This window comes from Bufo gargarizans, chromosome 4 (assembly GCF_014858855.1).
Source record: "Bufo gargarizans isolate SCDJY-AF-19 chromosome 4, ASM1485885v1, whole genome shotgun sequence".
In the NCBI taxonomy this organism is placed as follows: Eukaryota; Metazoa; Chordata; class Amphibia; order Anura; family Bufonidae; genus Bufo; species Bufo gargarizans.
In genome coordinates this window covers 193479272-193503932 of record NC_058083.1, presented here as the reverse complement: position 1 = coordinate 193503932, position 24661 = coordinate 193479272, and the positions used below count along the sequence as shown (strand labels likewise).

Sequence of the window (24661 nt, the reverse complement as noted above, 5' to 3'; positions counted from 1 at the left end):
AGCAAGGGGTGTGGCCAGTACCAGAAACAACACAGACAACAATTGATCCACAAGAAATCTGTCAGATCAAACCACGTGTTGCCAGTCTCACTGATCTCCTGGCAACTGTCACGGGAACGTAATTTTACCACTTACATAGCGAATTACATGGAAGGTATTCAGCAACATGGCAGCTATCATAAGAAGTGATCAGGACTTCAGAACTGGAAAGTTTACTTTATTAGAAAGGTGGCGTAGAAAAAGCCACAGGGTATACAGGTCTCTGCATGAGAGAGGGAAATTCTGGAACAGCCTATATAATCCTCCCCACTTTGCTATGTAGTACATTTACTACTTGCCATATACTGTACATTATGTATGTGGAACATACTTCCAAGAATGCTAGCAAGCGTACCTGTAGTGCAGGCTTAATCACCGCCTTAGTAATGACAGAGTCCACATCCTGTGTGACAGCGCTGAAAGACTGGTATTCAGGGGCAGATAACTGAATTGAGAGTACATTCTTCCATGTATGTTCTTTGAAGGAATCCTACAATAAAACAGCAATAGATCAATTCAAGGACACATTAGACCCAACAGAATGCACAGGGCCTCCAAGTAACATCACATAAATGTTGTATTTACTCAGTCTTAATGGGGCAACCCCTTTCATTGTTTGATTGGCAATATCCAACCTCAAGACTTCTGTTGATCAGCACATTAAAGTGGCCTTGACTCCCATATTAATGCTGCGTCCCCTTTATGGTACAGATACAGCAGATGAGCTGATGAGAGACAAGAGCCATTACCAAGCATAGCTGCTAATATGAAGGAGTCACAACACTTGTGCAAGCGTTACGGCCCATTCTGGTCAGACCACCAATGCTCAATGATTGATGATGAGCTAAAGTTGAGGTCAACCCCTTTAAGTTGACAGGAAGGACCAGTCACCAGACACAAGAAAATATTTTTCATCTTCAAGAGTTTTTGCTGCCATCAGGATTTTTATGAAAAGATAATATGCCAGCGAAGAAGTTGAGCCCCGGATGTGTTATTGGAATAGATTAATCTTAAAGGGGTTGTCTCCTCCTTTTAAAAAAAAGGAGGAGCAGTAAATGTTATTAAATAAAAAAAAAGGAATAAAAAACCAAAAAAAAAAAAAACAGTGCCCCAATCCAGTGCAGTTGCGGTGGTCCCACACAGGTCTTTGCTCATAGGCTGCCAGAACAGCGACATCAGCAGTATTGTACTTACCAACATCACTGATTGGCTGTAGCAGTCACATGTCAGTGTGACACGGTATCACTGGCAGCCTAGAAACAAAGATTGGTGGGGGACCACTGGCACATCTGAGCTCGATTGTGCGGGACTTGAAGTGGCAAATATATATATATATTTTTTCCAGATAATGTAAAGCTTCTTTTTTCACACTGTCAGACAAGCCTTTCAAAGGCTGAAGATACAGCTTTTTTTTTAGCTATAGCACGACAATCATAGTCTGGAGCACGGGTCAGGACCCTTTGGCACTCCAGCTTCTGTAAAACTATAATTCCCAGCATTAACACCGGCTCGGCTGCGCTTGTAACTCCCATGGAGGTGAGTGGAGCATTCGGTAGTTTTAGAACAGCTGGAGTGCCGGAGGTTGTGAGGAACTCATGGAGTTGTGGGGACACTGTAGCCCATGTTTCAGACAGTCACATTGTGCACAACAAACGTCTCTTGCTAAATTCAAAATTGGATGTAGTGACCTAAAATGAGAAAAAAGAAAAAGTTTTCCAGGATGCAAATTGAGTAAAAATCTATTTCTAATATTTTATGACCGGTGTTTCACTAGATTGGCACATAGAAGAATGCCAATATTTAAAGGACAGGGGCAAACTGACCATAGACCTTACAGAAAAATTTCCACCTGAGCCCTCCTGAAGCTGCCAAGTACGTAACGATCTAAGACTCTCAGCATTAATTATTGATGGTTAATCCGTTACTTATGTACCAGACAGAGTTCAACAAGTGCCCTCCTAAATTCAACTATATCACCATTATCAAGACGGTGATACCATTAAATACTGCAGCAGGCACAGGCGCCCATGGCTTCCTGCCCCGCTGTTCACCCTCATAGGAAACAGGACACTATACAGATCACACAGGGATGCAGATATCTCAGAGACCTGTGGCCTTCACTGCAGATAGTATGGCTGACCCCAGCTACTTGTGTTTGCCCTGCCTACTTGTGTTGCCCCACTTTTAGGTATTTTGCAGGGCCACTTTAAGTTGCCAATCCACCCCTGTTAAAGGGAGTTTGTCACCAGGAAATTCACTGCTAAAACAGGCACAATAAGGGGGAAGGGGGGCCCCCACACACACACTATTTTTATGCCATAAAAAATTGCAAACACCAGGTTTATGACTTTTTAAATGCCACTGTGTCAAAATCTAGGTGCAAGTGGCATTTCTACACCACCCTCACCACTTTCTGAAAATGGGCAGTGGTGGGGTGTCATCATAGATTACATTTTAGGTGCACAGACTGCTAGAGGATGAACCTAAATGCCAGTCTTTCATAAAATTTACCACAATGTCTTGTAGGCCTAGCTAAGGCTACTTTCACACTTGCAAAGGATCCGTTCAGATAATACAACCGCATGCACCCGTTCGGAACAAATCAGTTTGTATTATCTTTAACATAGACAAGACGGATCCGTCTTGAACACCATTGAAAGTCAATAGAGGACGGATCTGTCCCCATTGACTTACATTGTGCGTCAGGACGGATCTGTTTGGCTCAGTTTCATCAGATGGACACCAAAACGCTGCAAGCAGTGTTTTGGTGTCCTCCAAAGCGGAGTGGAGACTGAACGGAGGCAAACTGATGTATTCTGAGCGGATCATTTTCCATTCAGAATGCATTAGGACAAAAATGATCAGTTTTGGACCACTTGTGAGAGCCCTGAACGGATCTCACAAACGAAAACTAAAGCATGAGTGTGAAAGTAGCCTAAGCTGAATGCAATGATACCTTTCAATTAAGTGATCTGTTTGATAATTCTGGAGAGAAAAAAAGTACTTTTAAACCATATGAAAGTGAGCACTGAGAGCAGACCTAAGCCACTCTGTCCACCCTTACTCCACCTGCTTCCTCTGCCAGTCCATCCCTCTCCTTCTTGATAGATAGGATCAGGAGAGATCGCTACATAAGAAGCAAAAGACTGGTACAGGGCATATCCTTACTGCACTCAACTGCTCATTTCTATATAGATTTCTTCAGAACAAAGCAAAAGGATCACTAAGTGAAAGGCATCGTTACATTCATCTTCCTATGAGAAACACATGACTGGAGTAGATATAAAGGAGGTCAATAAAAAGAGAATGAGTGGATTCCAGTATTACACTAGGAAAAATTTTGTTTAGAAAAAAAAAAATATAAAAAAATATGGGCATCCTATTTACTATGTACAAGTTTGTACAGCGATTTATCTAGGGATCTTCATACCCCATCTGTATCTATAGGAATGGGGATAGGTACGGTTTGCAATCACAGAAGGGCTTTCTTTACTGGAAGAGTAATGGGACACTGAAGCTTTCTGAAGAACTTGTGATGTTTGAGTCATTGAATATGGTTAATAAAACTGTTAATAGGTTAACTAGAGATGAGAGAATCGAATCCTACAAAGTGGAATTCGATCAGAATTTCAGGATAAATTCGATTCGCCTCGAAGCCGAATTTCCTCGTGCTTCGTGTAAGCAAATCGATTTAAACTAAAATAGTGTAAAAAACTAAAATAATTCATACTTACTGCTTCCATTTGCCCGCAACGGGCCGCCAGCCGCCATCTTGATTAAAGATCTCGGCTGAAATCCAGTGTGTCGGCCGGCGTGATGACGCAATCTCACGCCGCATGCGATTTCGCGGCAGATCTTTAAGCAAGATGGCGGTGGCCAGCCCATCGCGAGCAAATGGAGGCGGTAAGTTTGATTAAATTTTCATTTTATTAAATGTTAAAAACTGTGTATGAATGCAGCATCTGAGGGGTAAAATGACTGGGGGAGGCGCTATTGCAGCTCCTCTTACAAAAAAATCCACCCACTACTTACAAAAAAAAACTCCTCCACCCATTACTTACAAAAAAAAATGCACTTTGTGACGAAGTAATTCCTAACAAAGCAAATTATTTTTGTAGAATTCGGCAAATCAGCTGTATCGAACTTTTGAAAAATGTGCTCATTTCTAAGGTTAACCTGTAGAGGACCTCCGCCGTACAGCGCTGGTGGACAGTCAATAACAGCCGGGCCCCTGCTGCATTGGTGAAAAGACCAATGCCGGCGTATTAACCCCTTGTATGCCGGGATCAAAGCTGACCGCGGCATGCAGAGGGTTTGCGGAGGGTATGGGTGCCTCCGCTTCGGCATCGGGTCCCCGTGCTGCAGTGGCGGGACCCGATGGCAGAGAAGGCAAGTCCGATGCCTTCCATAGGCATCAGGGCCTGCATTCTATGAAAGCCTGCGAGATCCAGCCCTTAGGCTGGGTCTCAAAGGAAGGCCGTCAGCATAAAAGCTGACAGTCAATGTATTACAATACAGGTTGTATTGCAGTACATTGCAGAGGGGATCAGACCCCAGAAGTTGAAGTCCCAGAGTGGGACAAAAAAAAAAGAAGTGCTTTTTCATAATAAAAATAATAATAAACCTTTAAGTAAAAAAAAAATAAAGCCCCTTTCCCCAAATAAAACACATAAAATTGTAAAAAAAAATATAATTACATATTGGGTATTGCCGCATCCAACGACCAGCTCTATAAAAATATCACATAATCCACCCCCTCACCTGAACGCCTTAGAAAAACTGTGCTAAAACACGTCACCTTACATCACAAAAAGTGCAACACCAAGAGATCAAAAAGGCATATTGCCCCAAAAATAGTACCAGTCAAATCGTCACCTGATCCCGCAAAAAAATGAGACCCTACATAAAACAATCGGGCAAAAAATAAAAAACTATGGGTCTCAGAATATGGAGACACTAAAACATTTTTTTTTGTTTCAAAAATGCTTTTATTGTGTTAAAGTGAAAAAAATATCCCCTGCATAACGGAAACGGGATGGATCCATTTTGCAGCCCATAGATGTTCATAGATATTCTGACTAAATGAATAACGGAATGCTTCTAAAGGCATTCCGTTATTCATTCCATCATAGAATTGAGTTATGGTCAGTGTTAAAGGAATCCATAACGTAATTCACCTTTTATCAACAAACGAAGCGTGAGTGATTTTCAAAATATGAAATTCGCTCATCTCTAATGGAGACAGAAAAAAAAAATTTTTTTTTTTAAATGCTTCATTATGTAAAACTGAAACAAACAAAAAAAAAAAAAAAGGAGTCATATTTGGTATTGTCGCGTCCGTAAAAACCCGCTCTATAAAAATAGCACATGATCTAACCCGTCAGATGAACATATGTATCCTAAAATAGTACCAACAATACGGCCACCTAATCCCGTACTTTCCAAAATGGGATCACTTTTTTCCATCGAAATCTGCCTTCCAAGTTTACGATCACAAATGGGGTGTTTCTGTAAACTAAAGAATCAGAGTAATAAATATTGAGTTTTTTTGGCTGTTAACCCTTGCTTTGTTACTGGAAAAAATGGATTTAAATGTAAAGTCTGCCCAAAAAGTGAAATTTTGAAATGTCATCTACATTTATTTTCCTTTAATTCTTGTGGAACACCTAAAGGGTTAACAAAGTTTGTAAAATCAGTTTTGAATACCTTTAGGCTCCATTCACACGTCCGTGATGTGTTGCAGACCCGCAAATTGCGGGTCCGCAACACACCAGCCCGGCACCCCCATAGAAATGCCTATTCTTGTCCGCAAGCTGAGGACAAGAATAGGACATGTTCTATCTTTTGCGGAGCTGCGGACCCGAAGATCGGGGACGCGCTCCGCAATTGCGGATGCAGACAGCACACTGTGTGCTGTCCGCATCCATTCCGTCCCCATAGAGAATGAGTGGGTCCACACCCGTTCCGGAACGGATGCGGACACATTCTGCGGACGTGTGAATGGAGCCTGAGGGGTGTAGTTTCTAAAATAGGGCCATTTATGGGTGATTTCTATTATGCAAGACCCACAACTTGATTTCAGACCTGAACTGGTCCTTAAAAAGTGGGTTTTGGAAATTTTCTGAAAAATGTATAGATTTTCTTTTAAACTTCTAAGCCTTCTAACGTCCGCAAAAAAAAAAAATGGCATTCATAAAATGATCCCAACATAAAGTAGACCTATGGGAAATGTAAAGTAATAACTATCATATGAGGTATCACTATCTGTTTTAAAAAGCAGAGAAATTGAAATTTTTAAAGATGCTAAGTTTTCCAGGTTTTTTGGTAAATTTGGGATTTTTTGTAAATAAAAATGAAAAATATTGACTGAAATTTACCACCATCATGAAGTACAATGTGTCACAAGAAAATCTCAGAATGGCTTGGATTAGTAAAAGCATTCCAAAGTTATTACCACATAAAGTGACATGTCAAATTTCAAATAAACAGCCTAGTCCTTAAGCTTAAGGTGAAAACTGGCAGGGTCCTGAAGGGGTTAAACTTGTTGGACTTGTCCCAGCAACATACCTCTTCTCTGCCAACAGGTAAAGATGGACCACATGTTACTAGTTTATAAGGGCAGTGTCACACGCAGCACAATAAACCAGATTTCTAGTTGTCAGATAACGATTCCAAAGTTTACAGTCTGCTCACTTTAGTCAGCCATTATTATGGAAAACGGCTTATTACACCAAAAAATACTCACTGTGGTTCTGAGTAATACAACATCAGCTTCTTGCAAGGAACATGGGATGCAGTTGGCCCATACATGCCATTCTGGTTTCCAGTAGAATAGAAGCAACAGAAATCCAACGGACAATATATATCCACATATGCACAAGGCTTTTCGACAAGTGCTGGTCCTGTATCCAAATATGTCCTATAAAAGAAATTATTGTATATATCTTCATTTTTCTTTAAAACATCAGAATCCTTTCATCCAATTTTGTTTTAATGCCATTTGACTTGGTCATGATTTTACGAGCTGATGTCTGTAAAAATGGTGATATACAGTACGTAGATTTTCGGTTATTTTTGTTGGCAGTTTTGTTGTTCAGTTTCTCAGGTCTTGAGTAAGATACATTTAGGAAGAATGGCACTTAGTTTTGATGCTACATTAATAATGATGATAATTAAAGGGAGTCTGTCACCAGCATTTCACTTTTTTAACCCTTCCCACAGCTCTCTAGCATGCTTACAGTTAGGCCTCATGCACACGACCGTTGTGTGCATCCGTGGCCATTGTGCCGTTTTCCGTTTTTTTTCGCGGACCCATTGACTTTCAATGGGTCAGTGGAAAAATCGGAAAATGCACCGTTTTGCAGCCGAGGCCGTGATCCGTGTATCCTGTCCGTCAAAAAAATATGACCTGTCCTATTTTTTTGACGGACAACGGTTCACGGACCCATTCAAGTCAATGGGTCCGTGAAAGAACACGGATGCACACAAGATTGGCATCCGTGTCCGTGATCCGTGGCCGTAGGTTGCTTTCATACAGACGGATCCGAAGATCCGTCTGCATAAAAGCTTTTTCTGATCTAAGTTTTCACTTCGTGAAAACTCATTTCCGACAGTATATTCTAACACAGAAGCGTTCCCATGGTGATGGGGACGCTTCTAGTTAGAATACACTGCAAACTTTGTACAAGACTGCCCCCTGCTGCCTGGCAGCACCCGATCTCTTACAGGGGGATATGATAGCACAATTAACCCCTTCAGGTGCGGCACCTAAAGGGGTCAATTGTACTATCATATTCCCCTGTAAGAGATCAGGGCTGCCAGGCAGCAGGGGGCAGACCCCCCCCTCCCCAGTTTGAATATCGTTGGTGGCACAGTGTGCGCCCACCATCCCCCCCCCCTCCCTCCCTCTATTGTAATAAATCGTTGGTGGCACAGTGTGCCCCCACCATTGCCCCCACCTCCCTCCCTCTATTGTATTAAATCATTGGTGGCACAGCGTGCCAACCACCATCGGCCCCCCTCCCTCCCTCTATTGTATTAAATCGTTGGTGGCACAGTGTGCCAACCACCATCGCCCCCCCCCTCCCTCTATAGCAGTAACATTGGTGGCAGTGTGCGGTCTCCCATTTCCCCCCCCCCCCATCATTGGTGGCAGCGGAGTTCCGATCGGAGTCCCAGTTTAATCGCTGGGGCTCCGATCGGTAACCATGGCAACCAGGAAGCTACTGCAGCCCTGGTTGCCATGGTTACTTAGCAATAGTACAACAGTAGAAGATTCATACTTACCTGCTTGCTGCTGCGATGTCTGTCAACGGCCGGGAACTCCTCCTACTGGTAAGTGACAGTTCTTTAGCAATGCGCAGCACAGACCTTTCACTTACCAGTAGGAGGAGCTCCCGGCCGGACACAGACATCGCAGCAGCAAGCAGGTAAGTATGAATCTTCTACTGTTGGGGGGGGGGAATGGGAGACCGCACACTGCCACCAATGTTACTGCTATAGAGGGAGGGGGGGCGATGGTGGTTGGCACACTGTGCCACCAACGATTTAATACAATAGAGGGAGGGAGGGGGGCCGATGGTGGTTGGCACACTGTGCCACCAACGATTTAATACAATAGAGGGAGGGAGGGGGGGGCGATGGTGGGGGCACACTGTGCCACCAACGATTTAATACAATAGAGGGAGGGAGGGGGGCCGATGGTGGTTGGCACACTGTGCCACCAACGATTTAATACAATAGAGGGAGGGAGGGGGGGCGATGGTGGGCGCACACTGTGCCACCAACGATATTCAAACTGGGGAGGGGGGGGGGCTGCCCCCTGCTGCCTGGCAGCCCTGATCTCTTACAGGGGAATATGATAGTACAATTAACCCCTTTAGGTGCCGCACCTGAAGGGGTTAATTGTGCTATCATATCCCCCTGTAAGAGATCGGGTGCTGCCAGGCAGCAGGGGGCAGTCTTGTACAAAGTTTGTAGTGTATTCTAACCTGAAGCGTCCACATCACCATGGGAACGCCTCTGTGTTAGAATATACTGTCGGATCTGAGGTTCACGAAGTAGCTCATATCCGACAGTATATTCTAACATAGAGGCGTTCCCATGGTGATGGGGACGCTTCAAGTTAAAATATACCATCGGATTGGAGAAAACTCCAATCCGATGGTATAAAAGAACTCCAGACTTTACATTGAAAGTCAATGGGGACGGATCCGTTTGAAATGGCACCATATTGTGTCAACATCAAACGGATCCGTCCCCATTGACTTGCATTGTAATTCAGGACGGATCCGTTTGGCTCCGCACGGCCAGGCGGACACCAAAACGCCATTTTTTTCATGTCCGTGGATCCTCCAAAAATCAAGGAAGACCCACGGACGAAAAAACGGTCACGGATCACGGACCCACGGACCCCGTTTTTGCGTGTGCATGAGGCCTTAATAAAAACGTTACCTCTGGCATCAATCCTGGACTTATAAAACCATCAAAAACGATCTTTATAACATATGCAAATTAGAGCTCGCAAGTGCCCAGGGGCGGTGTTAAGCTCGTAGGTGCCCTGCTAGCTCAGCCTTTTCATTGCTTCCCCCCGCCCCTTCCTACCCTCCGCCTGCCCATCCTTTCCCTCTGACCGCCTTTCTACCAACTTGTTATTCTGCTGATATCCCGCACCTGCGCACTTATTCCTTTGGACAGCGCATGCGCACTGCGATGCCCATTCCTTGTATGGAATCACAGTAACTATTGCACATGCGCCGGCTAATGACGCGAAAATACAACAAAGGAGGCGGTCCATCGGCACATGCGCATTAGTTACTGTGATGCCGTACAAGGAATGGGCATCGCAGTGCGCATGCACCGGCCAAATGAATGAGTGCGCAGGCGCGGGATATCGGCAGAATAACAAGTTGGTAGAAAGGCGGTCAGAGGGAAAGGATGGGCGGGCGGAGGGCAGGAAGGGCCGAGGGGAAGCAATGAAAAGGCTGAGCTAGCAGGGCACCTACGAGCGTAACGCCGCCCCTGGGCACTTGCGAGCCCTCATTTACATATGTTACACTGATCGTTTTTGATGGTTTTATAAGTCCAGGATTGATGCCAGGGGTAACGTTTTAATTAACTGTAAGCATGCTAGGGAGCTGTGGGAAGGGTTAAAAAAGTGAAATGCTGATGACAGACTCCCTTTAACCACCTCAGCCCCCCTAGCTTAAACACCCTTAATGACCAGACCACTTTTTACAATTCTGCACTACACTACTTTCACCATTTATTGCTCGGTCATGCAACTTACCACCCAAATGAATTTTACCTCCTTTTCTTCTCACTAATAGAGCTTTCATTTGGTAGTATTTCATTGCTGCTGAAATTTTTACTTTTTTAGTTATTAATAGAAATTTAACAACGTTTTTGCAAAAAAATGTCATTTTTCACTTTCAGTTGTAAAATTTTTCAAGAAAAACTACATCCATATATAAATTTTTCGCAAAATTTATTGTTCTACATGTCTTTGATAAAAAGAAATGTTTGGGTAAAAAAAAGAATGGTTTAGGTAAAAGTTATAGCATTTACAAACTATGGTACAAAAATTTGAATTTCCGCTTTTTGAAGCAGCTCTGACTTTCTGAGCACCTGTCATGTTTCCTGAGGTTCTACAATGCCCAGACAGTAGAAAAACCCCACAAATGATCCCATTTCGGAAAGTAGACACCCTAAGGTATTCGCTGATGGGCATAGTGAGTTCATAGAACTATTTATTTTTTGTCACAAGTTAGCGGAAAATGATGATTTTTTTTTCCTTACAAAGTCTCATATTCCACTAACTTGTGACAAAAAATAAAAACTTCCATGAACTCACTATGCCCATCACGAAAAACCTTGGGGTGTCTTCTTTCCAAAATGGGGTCACTTGTGGGGTAGTTATACTGCCCTGGCATTTTAGGGGCCCAAATGCGTGCAAAGTAGTTTGAAATCAAAATATGTAAAAAATGGCCGGTGAAATCCGAAAGGTGCTCTTTGGAATGTGGGACCCTTTGCCCACCTAGGCTGCAAAAAAGTGTCACACATCTGGTATCGCCGTACTCAGAAGAAGTTGGGGAATGTGTTTTGGGGTGTCATTTTACATATACCCATGCTGGGTGAGAGAAATATCACGGCAAAAGACAACTTTTCCCATTTTTTTATACAAAGTTGGCATTTGACCAAGATATTTATCTCACCCAGCATGGGTATATGTAAAATTACACCCCAAAACACATTCCCCAACTTCTCCTGAGTACGGCGATACCACATGTGTGACACTTTTTTGCAGCCTAGATGCGCAAAGGTGCCCAAATTCCTTTTAGGGGGGCATTTTTAGGCATTTGGATCCCAGACTTCTTCTCACGCTTTAGGGCCCCTAAAAAGCCAGGGCAGTATAAATACCCCACATGTGATCCCATTTTGGAAAGAAGACACCCCAAGGTCTTCAATGAGAGGCATGGCGAGTTCATAGAATTATTTTTTTTTGGCACAAGTTAGCGGAAATTGATTTTTATTTTATTTTTTCTCACAAAGTCTCACTTTCCGCTAACTTGGGACAAAAATGTCAATCTTTCATGGACTCAATATGCCCCTCAGCGAATACCTTGGGGTGTCTTCTTTCCAAAATGGGCTCATTTGTGGGGTGTTTGTACTGCCCTGGCATTTGAGGGTCTCCGCTATCATTACATTTATGGCCAGCATTATGAGTTTCTGCTATTCTCCTTATATTGAGCATACAGGTAATGAGATTTTTTTTTTCCGTTCAGCCTCTGGGCTGAAAGAAAAAATGAACGCCACAGATTTCTTCATTCGCATCGATCAATGTGGATGAAAAAATATCTGCCAAAAAAACAAAGGAGGGGAAAGGCGTCTGCCAGAACATAGGAGCTCCGCCCAACATCCATACCCACTTAGCTCGTATGCCCTGGAAAACCAGATTTCTCCATTCACATCAATCGATGTGGATGAATAAATCATTGCCGGGATTTTTTTTATTTATTTTTTATATACAAAGTGTTTGCCAAAGCATATGAACACCACCGCCGCAACGATCATTGGCTGGCAGGCTGATGACTGATATGCCTCGGCAAACGTATCTTTTATTTCAGAGGAGAAATCTCATCTTGCAGCGCCGAATACACCAACTTTTGTGTAATCTGACAGCGGCGCAATGCTTCTGTCAGAATGCACATCAGTGCTGCAGCTAGTCGATCGGTTGGTCCACCTAGAAGGTAAAAAAAAAAAAAAAAAAAACAGGCCGCAACGCAATAAATTTTATTAACTTTATAATAACATTTGAACAGAACATATAAACTTTATTTAACTTTTTGAACTGAACGTTAACTTTTTTGCTTACTGGTGATTTTTTTTTTGTACCTTTTATAGGACAAACCTCTCCTTCCCCATGGGACAATGTGCAAAGCGCAAATCGCCCAGAGATGTGGCGAAGTACATTATGCACTTTGTCCCAGGTGAAAAAGAGGTTTGCAGCAGCTGTGTGTGAATGGGCCCTAATAGCCCTGTGTACCTGTCCTGTGAGATGTGATCCCTATGCTAAGTGTACCTGTGTGTGGTACTTCCGGAAACACTCCCCTAAGCATAGGGCAGGGTGGTCAGGGCAGTCAGGACAGAAATAGCGGGTGTCACGCCTTATTCCACTCCTGCTACAGACATGACATCTTTTTCGGGGTGACGGTTGAGTTGAGGTACCAGCAACGACATTGGGGAAATGTCGCTCGTGTAGATGGCTAACTACACTGGTGGATGGGGCCATGGAACCTCCTGGATACAGGAGGTTCTCGATGATCTCTTCCTGAAATTTGAGGAAGGATCCTGTTCTCCCAGCCTTGCTGTAGAGAACAAAACTATTATATGCAGCCAATTGAATTAAATATACAGACACCTTCTTATACCAGCGTCTGGTGCGTCGGGAAACTAAATACGGAGCCAACATCTGGTCATTGAAGTCCACCCCTCCCATGAGCAAATTATAGTCGTGGACACAGAGGGGCTTTTCAATGACACTGGTTGCTCGTTCAATTTGGATTGTCGTGTCTGCGTGAATGGAGGAGAGCATGTAAACGTCACGCTTGTCTCTCCATTTCACCGCGAGCAGTTCTTCATTACACAAGGCAGCCCTCTCCCCCCTTGCAAGACGGGTGGTAACGAGCCGTTGGGGGAAGCCCGCGCGACTAGTTTGCGCGGTGCCACAGCAGCCAATCTGGTCTAGGAACAAATGCCTGAAGAGTGCCACACTTGTGTAGAAATTGTCCACATAAAGATGGTACCCCTTGCCAAATAAGGGTGACACCAAGTCCCAGACTGTCTTCCCACTGCTCCCCAGGTAGTCAGGGCAACCGACCGGCTCCAGGGTCTGATCTTTACCCTCATAGAATCGAAATTTGTGGGTATAGCCTGTGGCCCTTTCACAGAGCTTATACAATTTGACCCCATACCGGACGCGCTTGCTTGGGATGTATTGTTTGAAGCCAAGGCGCCCGGTAAAATGTATAAGGGACTCGTCTACGCAGATGTTTTGCTCAGGGGTATATAAATCTGCAAATTTCTGGTTGAAGTGGTCTATGAGGGGCCGAATTTTGTGGAGCCGGTCAAAGGCTGGGTGGCCTCTGGGACGGGAGGTGGTGTTGTCGCTAAAGTGCAGGAAACGCAGGATGGCCTCAAATCGTGCCCTGGACATGGCAGCAGAGAACATGGGCATGTGATGAATTGGGTTCGTGGACCAATATGACCGCAATTCATGCTTTTTGGTTAGACCCATGTTGAGGAAAAGGCCCAGAAAAATTTTAATTTCGGAAACTTGGACTGGTTTCCACCAGAAAGGCTGGGCATAAAAGCTTCCCGGGTTGGCGGCTATAAATTGAGTGGCATACCGATTTGTTTCTGCCACGACTATGTCCAAAAGCTCCGCAGTCAAAAACAGCTAAAAAAATCCCAGTGCCGAACCGATCTGAGCTGTCTCAACCTGAACTCCAGACTGGGCGGTGAAAGGGGGAACTACAGGTGCGGCTGAAGTTGGGAACTGCCAATCAGGGTTTGCCAGCACCTCAGGGACTCTACGGGCCTGTCTGTGCGGTGGCTGCGACGGGGTAACTATTGCACGTGCCACCGTACCAGCTTCAACTGCCCTTCTGGTGCTCGCCACTTCACCATGTTGTACGGCAGTGCTGGTACTAGGTCCAGGATGGGCTGCGCTGATGGTGTATGCCTCACCACGTAATCTGACAGCGCCAGCCCCACTCTGCTGCCCTTGAAGCGGATCCTGCGCAACCTGTGGTCTAGCGACACGGGGCCGGGTACGCCTGGTGGTATCAGGGACCTCAACCTCCTCGTCCGAACTTTGGGTCAGACTGCCACTGCTTTCTACAGGTTCATATTCTGACCCGCTAGATTCGTCAGATGAGGGTTCCCATTCCTCATCCGACTGGGTCAGAAGCCTGTAGGCCTCTTCAGAAGAATACCCCTGTTTGACATTTGGACTACTAAATTTAGGGGGTATTCCCTGAGACTACCCAAGAAAAAAAGCAAGCCTGTCTTACAAATGGGAGGCTAGCGAAGTACCGGAGGCCGCTGCGATTGATAAAAAATATCAAAACTGATTTTTTTATCGCCGCAGCGCTTGTAAAGTGATTGTGCAGTGATAAAAAAAATAATAATTTTTGTCACTGCGGCGGGGCGGGCGTGGGTGAACGCACGTGTGGGCGACCGATCAGGCCTGATCGGGCAAACACTGCGTTTTGGGTGGAGGGCGAGCTAAGGTGACACTAATACTATTATAGATCTGACTGTGATCAGTTTTGATCACTTACAGATACTATAAAAGTACAAAAGCTGATTAGCGATACGCTAATCAGCGAATAAGTGACTGCGGTGCGGTGGGCTGGGCGCTAACCGACGCTAAGTACCTAACCAAGGGGCCTAAACTATCCTAAAACTATCAGTCAATACCAGTGTAAAAAAAGTGACAGTTTACATTGATCACTTTTTTCCCTTTCACTAGGTGATTGACAAGGGCGATCAAGGGGTGATCAAGGGGTTAATTGGGGTGATGGGGGGTGATCTGGGGCTAAGTGTGGTGTTTGGTGGCTACTCACTGTGATGCCTGCTCCTCTGCTGAGACCAACCGACGAAAAGGACCAGCAGAGGAGAAGAGAAGTCATTTAACACCTTATATTTATAAATATAAGGTGTTAGATGGCTTCTGATTTGAGTTTTTGAAAAATCGCCAGCCTGCCAGCAACTATCATTGGATGGCAGGCTGGTGACGAAATTGTTCTTTAACTTTTGCCGGCCCGCAATGCGCATGCGCAGGCCGGCTCAGACCGAAATCTTGCGTCTCGCGAGATGACGCACGGATGCGTCCAGGAGGAGTGAATCGACCGCCGCCAGGACGCATCCGTGCGTTAGGCGGTCTTAAGGTAGCTAAGGATGAGCGAATCGACTTCGGATGAAACATTTTTTGGATGAAACCATTTACCAATCTCTGGTTCGGTCCTAAGTGGTACCTTGTAACCGAATCCAAGTTTGGGAAATGTTTTTATTTACAGTAGACATTAATTTCCGAAGTTATTATGCAAATTTGATTTGCCTCGAAGCCAAATTTCCTTGTGCTTTGTGGTAACTAATCTATTTTTCCTTGAAATGCCGCTAAAAAGAAAAAAAAAAATTATGGTGTCAATGCGCCTGGCCAGAATGATGACATCAAATTCATCACGTCACTGCGCAAGATTTCACGCAGTGTCTTCAATCAAGATAGCTACAACGGCCTTTCTACAATCAAATGGATAAGGTGAGTATGTATTTTTTTTAACTGGATTACCCCCTGAAAAGCATTCATTTTAATCTCAGATGTCGCGATCAGTGATGAATGAGGTATCTGAGGGGGTTCAATGATGAGGGCGGCGCAATTGCTGGTCCCCATCATTGCGCCTGCTACATACAAAGGAATGTGTTTAGTGATGGAGTAATTGGTCACAAATTGAATTTCTTTGGGAAATTCGGCAAAGCAGACAAATTAAAATTTTTATAACTTTGCTTATCTCTAATTAAAGTTATCAAACGTCACAATTTTGGTGCATCTTCAAATATGTTAAGAGACGTCACTTCAGTTTTTACACCACCCTATAACTCTTGCTAGAGTGAAATTACGAAACTTGTGCAAAGTTTTAATTTTTCAAATCTGGCCCACATCTCATTAACATAGCTAACCACGTCAGCATTAAAAAAAACTTGAGTGAATGGTGTAAAAGCAATAAAAAGTTTTTATTTGTGGGCCAAAAAAGTCACAAAATTCTTCTGCGACTTTTTGAAGCCAGAATTTTGTAGGGCTCTGCTAAAGCCTTGCATGGTGCAGGGTCTAGTAGAGCAGAGCAAGCTGATGCAGGAGCTCAGCATAGCACATCCCTCCTCTGCCTGCTCTGCTAAAGCCTGGCATAGCACATCTATGCCAGTCTTTAGTAGAGCTGGGCTGGTACAGACAGGAGCAGCAATGTGCTATGAAACTCCTGCCTCTACAGTATATAAGAAAAAAAATAATTTTAGGGCATTTACAGTAGGTTTAAATAAACTTTATTTATAGGTACACCATACCTACCAACTTTTTAAATGAACAAAGAGGGACACATAATGTGCAGCGCAAAGCACGCCACGTTTTTTTTTTCCGCACTAGGCCACACCTCTTACTCCACCCAAATCATAACTATGCACCTAATCCCAACCAGTCCTCTTAATGCTCCCACATAGTAATTATTCCCCCTTGTGCCCCCTCGCAGAATTATGTCCAGCTATGTGCCCCCATCAATATGCCCAGCCATGTGGCCCTCACAGAAAGTAAAAAAAATAAACACCACATACTTACCTTGTTCCTAGCAGCAGCAGGACATCGGCTGCTCTGGTCTGTGGAGGAGACGGAACTGAGGCCGACTGCCGGCCGGCCCTGCTCCCCGCACAGACAAGAGGTGTGGAGAGCCGGCAGGGGGGAGGAATGATGAAGCAGGGAGCTGATGTCGGCTCTCTGCTTCATCATTACAGGCAACTGTCTCTGCTTTCTATGGAAGCAGAGACAGCTGCCAGAAACCGGGACATATCTCCCCCGTACCGGGACAGCCAGTGAAATCCAGGACGATTGGGAGGTATGGTACACTTTAAACTCCTGGTAAGAGTTACAGCCAGCTACCCGCAGGACACAACTGACTCAACAAACTGTTTGCAATAGGTCCCCTACCAGTATTCCACACCAGGGTGGATTAAAACTTTTATTGAAAAGTAAAGGCATCAAACTGTGCTGGAGCTTACAAAATTCATCCTCACCCATAACTACATTTCATTTGGTGACAACATATATCTACAGAAGTCCGATACAGCAATGGAAAACAAAATGGCACCACAGAATGCAAATCTGTTCATGGTCAAGCTTGAAAGGGACTTCCTATCCTCCTGCTCAACCAAGCCTTTGGCCGACTACAATTAAACTCATAATATCATAATTAGAGATGAGCAAATCGAATACACAAAGTGAAATTCGACCCGAATTTCACGATAAATTCGATTACCCTCAAAGCCAAATTTCCTCGTGCTACGTGGTAGCGAATCGATTTAAACTGAAATAGTGTAAAAAACTAAAAAAATTCTAACTTGCCACCTCCATTTGCTCGCGCCGGGCCGCCATCTTGATTGAAGGTCTCGGCCGAAATCCCATGCGTTGTGACGTATGACGTCACCAAGCCGGCCGGCCGGCGTGATGTCATCTTGCACTGCGCGAGATTTCGCGCCAGATCTTCAAGCAAGATGGCGGCCCGGCGCGAGCAAATGGAGGGGGTACGTTTGATTTAAAAAAAAATCATTTTACACTGTTTTTACACTCAGATGCCGTGATCATGTATGAACGGGGAATCTGAGGGGTGTCATTGCACCCGCTACTGACAAAAAACTTCTTTTTTTTTATTCTGCAAATCAGCCGAATCGAACTTTTCAAAAATTCGCTCATCTCTAATCATAATCATCTGGACTGAATTTAAACAAGAACTAAATTATGTGATTTTGAATATTTTTGTGTTAAGTACAAAAGTATTATAGGAGTGATAATTTTGTCTGAAGTTCCCTTTGTGCCCTGAAAGCTTACAATATAATTTTTTGGGGTTAGCCAATAAATTAACAACTCATTAACAACTAAAAACATTCCATGAATCAGTTTTATCCTACCATCAGCTTAATATTCAACTACTCCGTTACTGAAATAAACTACATCCAATATTAAAAAAGATGACCTTCTGAAATCAATATTTTCAGACCTCCATGCCTGTGCAACAGGTAACCCTGTTATGAGCATCATTGTCAGATGCTCACTGTCCTCTCCAACAACTGGAACATTCCCCTGCAACCAGACAAAATGTAAGACCTGTTCATGCATAATGACCACATACAGATCTCCAACACAATATTGCACTGAAAAGGGTTGGAGTCACCACACCTGGGCCCTGCCTTTCCCCTCAAAACCTACGCCAAAGGCACCTCAACCGTCATCAGACAAGAGGACCCCAGATTCGGAGCATCACTATATGTTGGCCCAGGGAGCGTCAGAACTGTGAGTAATGCAACTACTACCCCCATCCAGCCCCTCACTCACGTGACACTGTGGCCTGGTCGCTGCAGGTGAAATTGGTGTGGCAGTGGAGCTGCCAGAGGGCCATATGAGGGTCATTAAAAAGGTGTTTTTCATCCGTATCAATGGGGGACACAGGCTTGACCATGGGTATAGCTGTTGCCACTAGGAGGCGGACAATAAGCACAAAAGGTGTGAGCTCCTCCCTTCAGCTATACCCTTCTTACAGGGACTAAGGTAAATCAGTGTTTAGCTTAGTGTCTGTAGGAAGCAGACCTCCCTGCTTTGCAGGTCTGCTGTTTTTATTTATTTATTTATTTTTATTTCTTCCAGCTGGATTACAGGCAGTCCTAGCTGCCTGCATCCCCACCCATCCCTACCCATCCCTGTCCTCTCCCAGGGGTCAGGGGTAGTATTTGCTGGGCGCAGTTATTTTAGGACACTGCGTGCCAATAATTATTGAAGGGCACTATCTGCATGGTACTAGTATTATCAGGGGTTTATCTGTTTCTGCAGAATAAAATTGGGGGTGGTAGGATAATTCGTCCAGAAGATAGGAGGATGATGGAAAAGTAGTAAACTAAAAAAATTTTAGTCAAACTGCAGAGACGAGAAATGGCTGAATATTGGTGGTCTGGTCTGAAGGTCTGCAAGAAGATGAAGAAAGAGAACATCTACAGTACAGACCAAAAGTTTGGACACACCTTCTCATTCAAAGAGTTTTCTTTATTTTTATGACTATGAAAATTGTAGATTCACACCGAATAACTATGAATTAACACATGTGGAATTATATACATAACAAAAAAGTGTGAAACAACTGAAAATATGTAATATTCTAGGTTCTTCAAAGTAGCCACCTTTTGCTTTGATTACTGCTTTGCACACTCTTGGCATTCTCTTGATGAGCTTCAAGAGGTCACCTGAAATGGTCTTCCAACAGTCTTGAAGGAGTTCCCAGAGATGCTTAGCACTTGTTGGCCCTTTTGCCTTCACTCTGCGGTCCAGCTCACCCCAAACCATCTCGATTGGGTTCAGGTCCGGTGACTGTGGAGGCCAGGTCATCTGGGGCAGCACCCCATCACTCTCTTTCATGGTCAAATAGCCCTTACACAGCCTGGAGGTGTGTTTGGGGTCATTGTCCTGTTGAAAAATAAATGATGGTCCAACTAAACGCAAACCAGATGGAATAGCATGCCGCTGCAAGATGCTGTGGTAGCCATGCTGGTTCAGTATGCCTTCAATTTTGAATAAATTCCCAACAGTGTCACCAGCAAAGCACCCCCACACCATCACACCTCCTCCTCCATGCTTCACGGTGGGAACCAGGCATGTAAAGTCCATCCGTTCACCTTTTCTGCATTGCACAAAGACACGGTGGTTGGAACCAAAGATCTCAAATTTGGACTCATCAGACCAAAGCACAGATTTCCACTGGTCTAATGTCCATTCCTTATGTTCTTTAGCCCAAACAAGTCTCTTCTGCTTGTTGCCTGTCCTTAGCAGTGGTTTCCTAGCAGATATTCTACCATGAAGGCCTGATTCACACAGTCTCCTCTTAACAGTTGTTCTAGAGATGTGTCTGCTGCTAGAACTCTGTGTGGCATTGACCTGGTCTCTAATCTGAGCTGCTGTTAACCTGCGATTTTTGAGGCTGGTGACTCGGATGAACTTATCCTCCGCAGCAGAGGTGACTCTTGGTCTTCCTTTCCTGGGGCAGTCCGCATGTGAGCCAGTTTCTTTGTAGTGCTTGATGGTTTTTGTGACTGCACTTGGGGACACTTTCAAAGTTTTCCCAATTTTTCGGACTGACTGACCTTCATTTCTTAAAGTAATGATGGCCACTCGTTTTTCTTTACTTAGCTGCTTTTTTCTTGCCATAATACAAATTCTAACAGTCTATTCAGTAGGACTATCAGCTGTGTATCCACCTGACTTCTCCACAACGCAACTGATGGTCCCAACCCCATTTATAAGGCTAGAAATCCTACTTATTAAACCTGACAGGGCACACATCAAAGCAAAAGGTGGCTACTTTGAAGAACCTAGAATATGACATATTTTCAGTTGTTTCACACTTTTTTGTTATGTATATAATTCCACATGTGTTAATTCATAGTTTTGATGCCTTCAGTGTGAATCTACAATTTTAATAGTCATGAAAATAAAGAAAACTCTTTGAATGAGAAGGTGTGTCCAAACTTTTGGTCTGTTCTGTACATCAAAGGATACGTCACTGGATGTAAGAGGTATGTGTGCTGCATTTCCCTGTATGTTCTGTAGTGATATACGTAATGTTAGGAGAAAAGGGGTATGAGAATTTGGTATGGGGGGTGCGCTTTTTCAATTTTTGCCTCAGGCAGCAGAAACGCTAGGTGCACCCCTGGGCGTTTGTCTGAAAAGGCCATCTTCTGACCAGTCAGACTCTGGAAATCCTGGGGCTCATTCCCATCGCTGCTGACCCGCTAAACGGGCCAGGCCACCCTCTCCCAGAAGGGTGTATGCGTCCCCCATTTCCTCTGCCTCTCCGCCACCTCCCAGAGAGAGTCTCATTCTGACTAGTCCTCATTGGAAGGAAGAGGCATGCATGTTCCGAGTAAAAGTTGTCAGATGTGGACTTTGTCCACCATGGAGGACAGTTTGGAAGACTGGTCCTCAGGAGATAAAATCTCATTACAGCGGTTATAGAAACCTTACAGGTGGGAGGATCCTGCACCCTCATCGGCCAGTTCGAGTTATTCCTTCAGGCGGTCCTGTCGCTTGCATAAATGTTTGTAAAAGGAGTGGAATTTTCCTGATAGACGTTTTGCTTTACCAAAACGCTTAGACGTCCTTTATCCATTTCCAAAGGATCTGGCTAAGTGGTTATCCTCTCCTATAGTTGACCCGCCAGTATCCCGCTTAGCAAAATATACCACTTTGCCTATAGCGGATGGGGCTTTCTTCGCTGATATCAGGGATTTAAAAAATTGGAATCCTTCACAAAATCATCCTCTGAAGCAGTGGGCACTGCACTGCGACCAGTTGTTGCCGCTACATGGGTGAGCAAAGCTATGGGTGAGTGGGCAAACAAACTACGTCAGGGTCTCTCCTCGGCGGAACATTCCGATAATGCCCTGCAGCTCCACCATGCCAGTTCGTATATTTGTCAAGCCTCTCTGGACGCGGCCAGACAATGGGCCGCTCGTCAGCCCCTTTTAGTGGCTATTGGCCGTACCCTATGGCTCTCCTGCTGGGTGGCAGACATTGCTTCAAAGCGGGCCTTGATGGCCCTCGCCTTTACCGGCAGCAGACTTTTTGGCAAACACCTGGACGAGATCATTTCTGATGCTACAGGTGGTAAGAGCACTCATTTACCACAAAACAGGGCGCGTTTTAACAAGTCAAATTTTTTTTTTATATTTTTCATCCCTTTTGGAGTTTTTGCAGCCCCAAGTGGCCAACTGACAAGTCTACCCCGGATCAGAAACGCAAGGCTTCCTTCATACCCCATCCTTCCTGGCATCCTCGCCAACAGGGCTCCAAATCCTATAACCCCAAGACCTCCTCTGCATGATTTGCGGTCTTCAGCACCCTCCGGTCGAGTGGGCAGCCGTCTTTATCAGGCTGGCTCAGGTCTCGGATGCTTGGGTGAGAGAGGTCATCTCAGAGGGTTACAAACTGGAATTCAGGTCCCCCCGCCATCCCGGTTTGTCGCTCATCTCCCCAGACCTCTCCCTCCACTGGAAATTCCTTTTTTCAGGTCATCAACATACTTCTGCGGCAGGGGGTGATAATCCCGGTTCCTGCGCAAGACCGTTTTTTTGCAGGTTCTACACCAATCTTTTTGTGGTCACCAAAAAGGAGGGTACGTTCCATCCCATTCTGGACCTCAAAGCACTCAACCGCTTTCTGCGGCTCTGCCACTTCTGGATTGAGTCCCTTAGATCGGTCATTGCGTCCATGGAACCGGGGGAGTACCTGTCCTCGATAGACATCAAGGACGCTTATCTCCACGTCCCTATTTGCGTCAGTCACCAGAAATCTCTCCAGTTCGCAGTGGGTCCCTTTCACTACCAGTTTCTGGCCCTCCCGTTCAGCCTGGCCACAGCTCCCAGAGTCTTTTTGAAGATTCTGGCGGCCGCCATAACCCTGCCCTATGCCAGGGGGTATAGTGGCGATTTCATACTTTAACTATATCCTGATAAAGGGTCCGTCATTCCGGGCAACAGCGGACAGCCTACGCATAGGCTGGAATGCTTCGGATGGATCCTAAATCGACCAAAGTCCTGTCTTTATCCATCTCAGCGGCTAACCTTTCTGGGCATGTTACTTGACACCTGTCAGGCCAAAGTACTCTTGCCCCCGGAGAAGCTATCCACTGTCCGTCTTCAGATTCTCCTTGTTGTGGCCCAGTCCTCTTCCCATTCGTCACTGCATACGGGTTCGGGGTTTCATAGTCTCTGCCTTTGAAGCGGTGCCCTATGCTCAGTTCCATACCAGGATTCTTCAGGGAGCCATTCTAACCAATTGTTCTCCAACCTGCATTGGCTCATACGTCTCCCTGCCCCAACCCGCCAGGCCCTCAGGTGGTGGTTGGTTTCCCTGATGCCGACGCGGGCTGCTCTTTCCGTCCCCTCCACTGGACGGGAGCCGACAACGGACGCAAGCCTCTGGGGCTGGGGTGGGACAAAATGGTTAGAAAATCTCTCAGTTCGAGGCGTGTGGTCACGCGAGGAGTGCTCTCTCCCAATCAACATTCTGGAATTGAAGGCAATTAGTCTCTCTCTGCTTCATTAAACCAACCATCTCCGGGGTCATATGGTTTGAGTTCAGTCTGACAAATCCACGACTGTGGCGTATCTCAATCACCAAGGTGGCACCCGGAGCCCGGCAGCCATGGCAAAAACAGCACTGATTCTCAGCTGGGCGGAGAGCCATGTTCCGGCGCTGTCGACAGTTCACATCCCCGGAGTTAACAACTGGATCGCCGACTTCCTCAGTCAGGAGCGTCTCGATCCCGGTGAATTGGCACTTCACCCGCAAGTTTTTCTAGCTATCTGCGAGTGTTAAGAGTTGGCTGGACGGGGATATAATGGCCTCCTGCTTCAACCACAAGTTAGAGAACTTCATTGCATGGTCCAAGGATCCCATGGCCCTGGCGTACGATGCCCTTGTGATTCCCCCCTTTTCCCTCTTTTCTGCATCTCCTCCGGAAAATCAGGTACAAAGGTCTGCCTGTCATTCTCGTGGCCCCCATCCCTAATCGCCCTCCTTGCTGACGAACCCTGGCGTCTTACCCTTCGGGAAGACCTCTTGTCGCAGGGACCTGTTGAAGCTGCCATACTAAGGGCTCTAGGTTTCTCTGATGCGGTTGTCCAGACCATGATTCATGCCAGAAAGCAGTCGTCCCCCAGAGGAAGCTGAGCGAGAACAATAATGGCTAGAAAAATAGGTTTTTCCCACTGTCTGCATTAGCTAGGCTGGTAATCAAGATAATTGGCAGCCAGAAGAGGAGCTCCCAGTCTGAGGAAGGAGCAGGCTGCGACAAGGCCTGTGGGAGCTACGACCCTCTGATCCCATATGGGGTAGGCAACGAGTGGTGTTTTGGGGAGCTGGGCGTTAGACCCAGATCTAAATAGAGAGGGAAAATACTGTGTAGTTAGTGGCCAGATGGCCTAGGACTTGTGTTTATGTTTTATGTTTTTGACTGCTGCAAACCTGAGTTAACAAGACGATTACTGAAATGATCTCAGCAGGTCCTTTAATGACAGCAATGAAATGTAGTTTTTTGGGGATTAAGTTAATTTTCATGGCAAAAAAGGACTATGCAATTAATCTGATCACTCTTCATAACATTCTGGAGTATATGCAAATTGCTATTATAAAAACTTAAGCAGCAACTTTTCCAATATTTATGTAATTCTCAAAACTTTTGGCCACGACTACATTCTGTTTATTTTGCGGACCCATTGAATGAATGGTTCCTTATACAGAACGCACGTATAC

At 45.1% G+C, this 24661-nt stretch overlaps 1 protein-coding gene across 1 annotated transcript in view; it reads right to left on the bottom strand.

Moving 5' to 3' along the window:
- The window catches only part of LOC122934584 (probable cation-transporting ATPase 13A4), a 165851-nt gene that overhangs the window by 139635 nt on the left and 1555 nt on the right, over positions 1-24661 (bottom strand). Inside the window, exons 2-3 of the mRNA XM_044290158.1 lie at positions 6785-6958; positions 395-529 (exon numbers count right to left, since the gene is read on the bottom strand). Of these exons, the coding sequence (XP_044146093.1) occupies positions 395-529; positions 6785-6958 (309 nt within the window). The remainder of the gene's footprint in view (positions 1-394; positions 530-6784; positions 6959-24661) is intronic.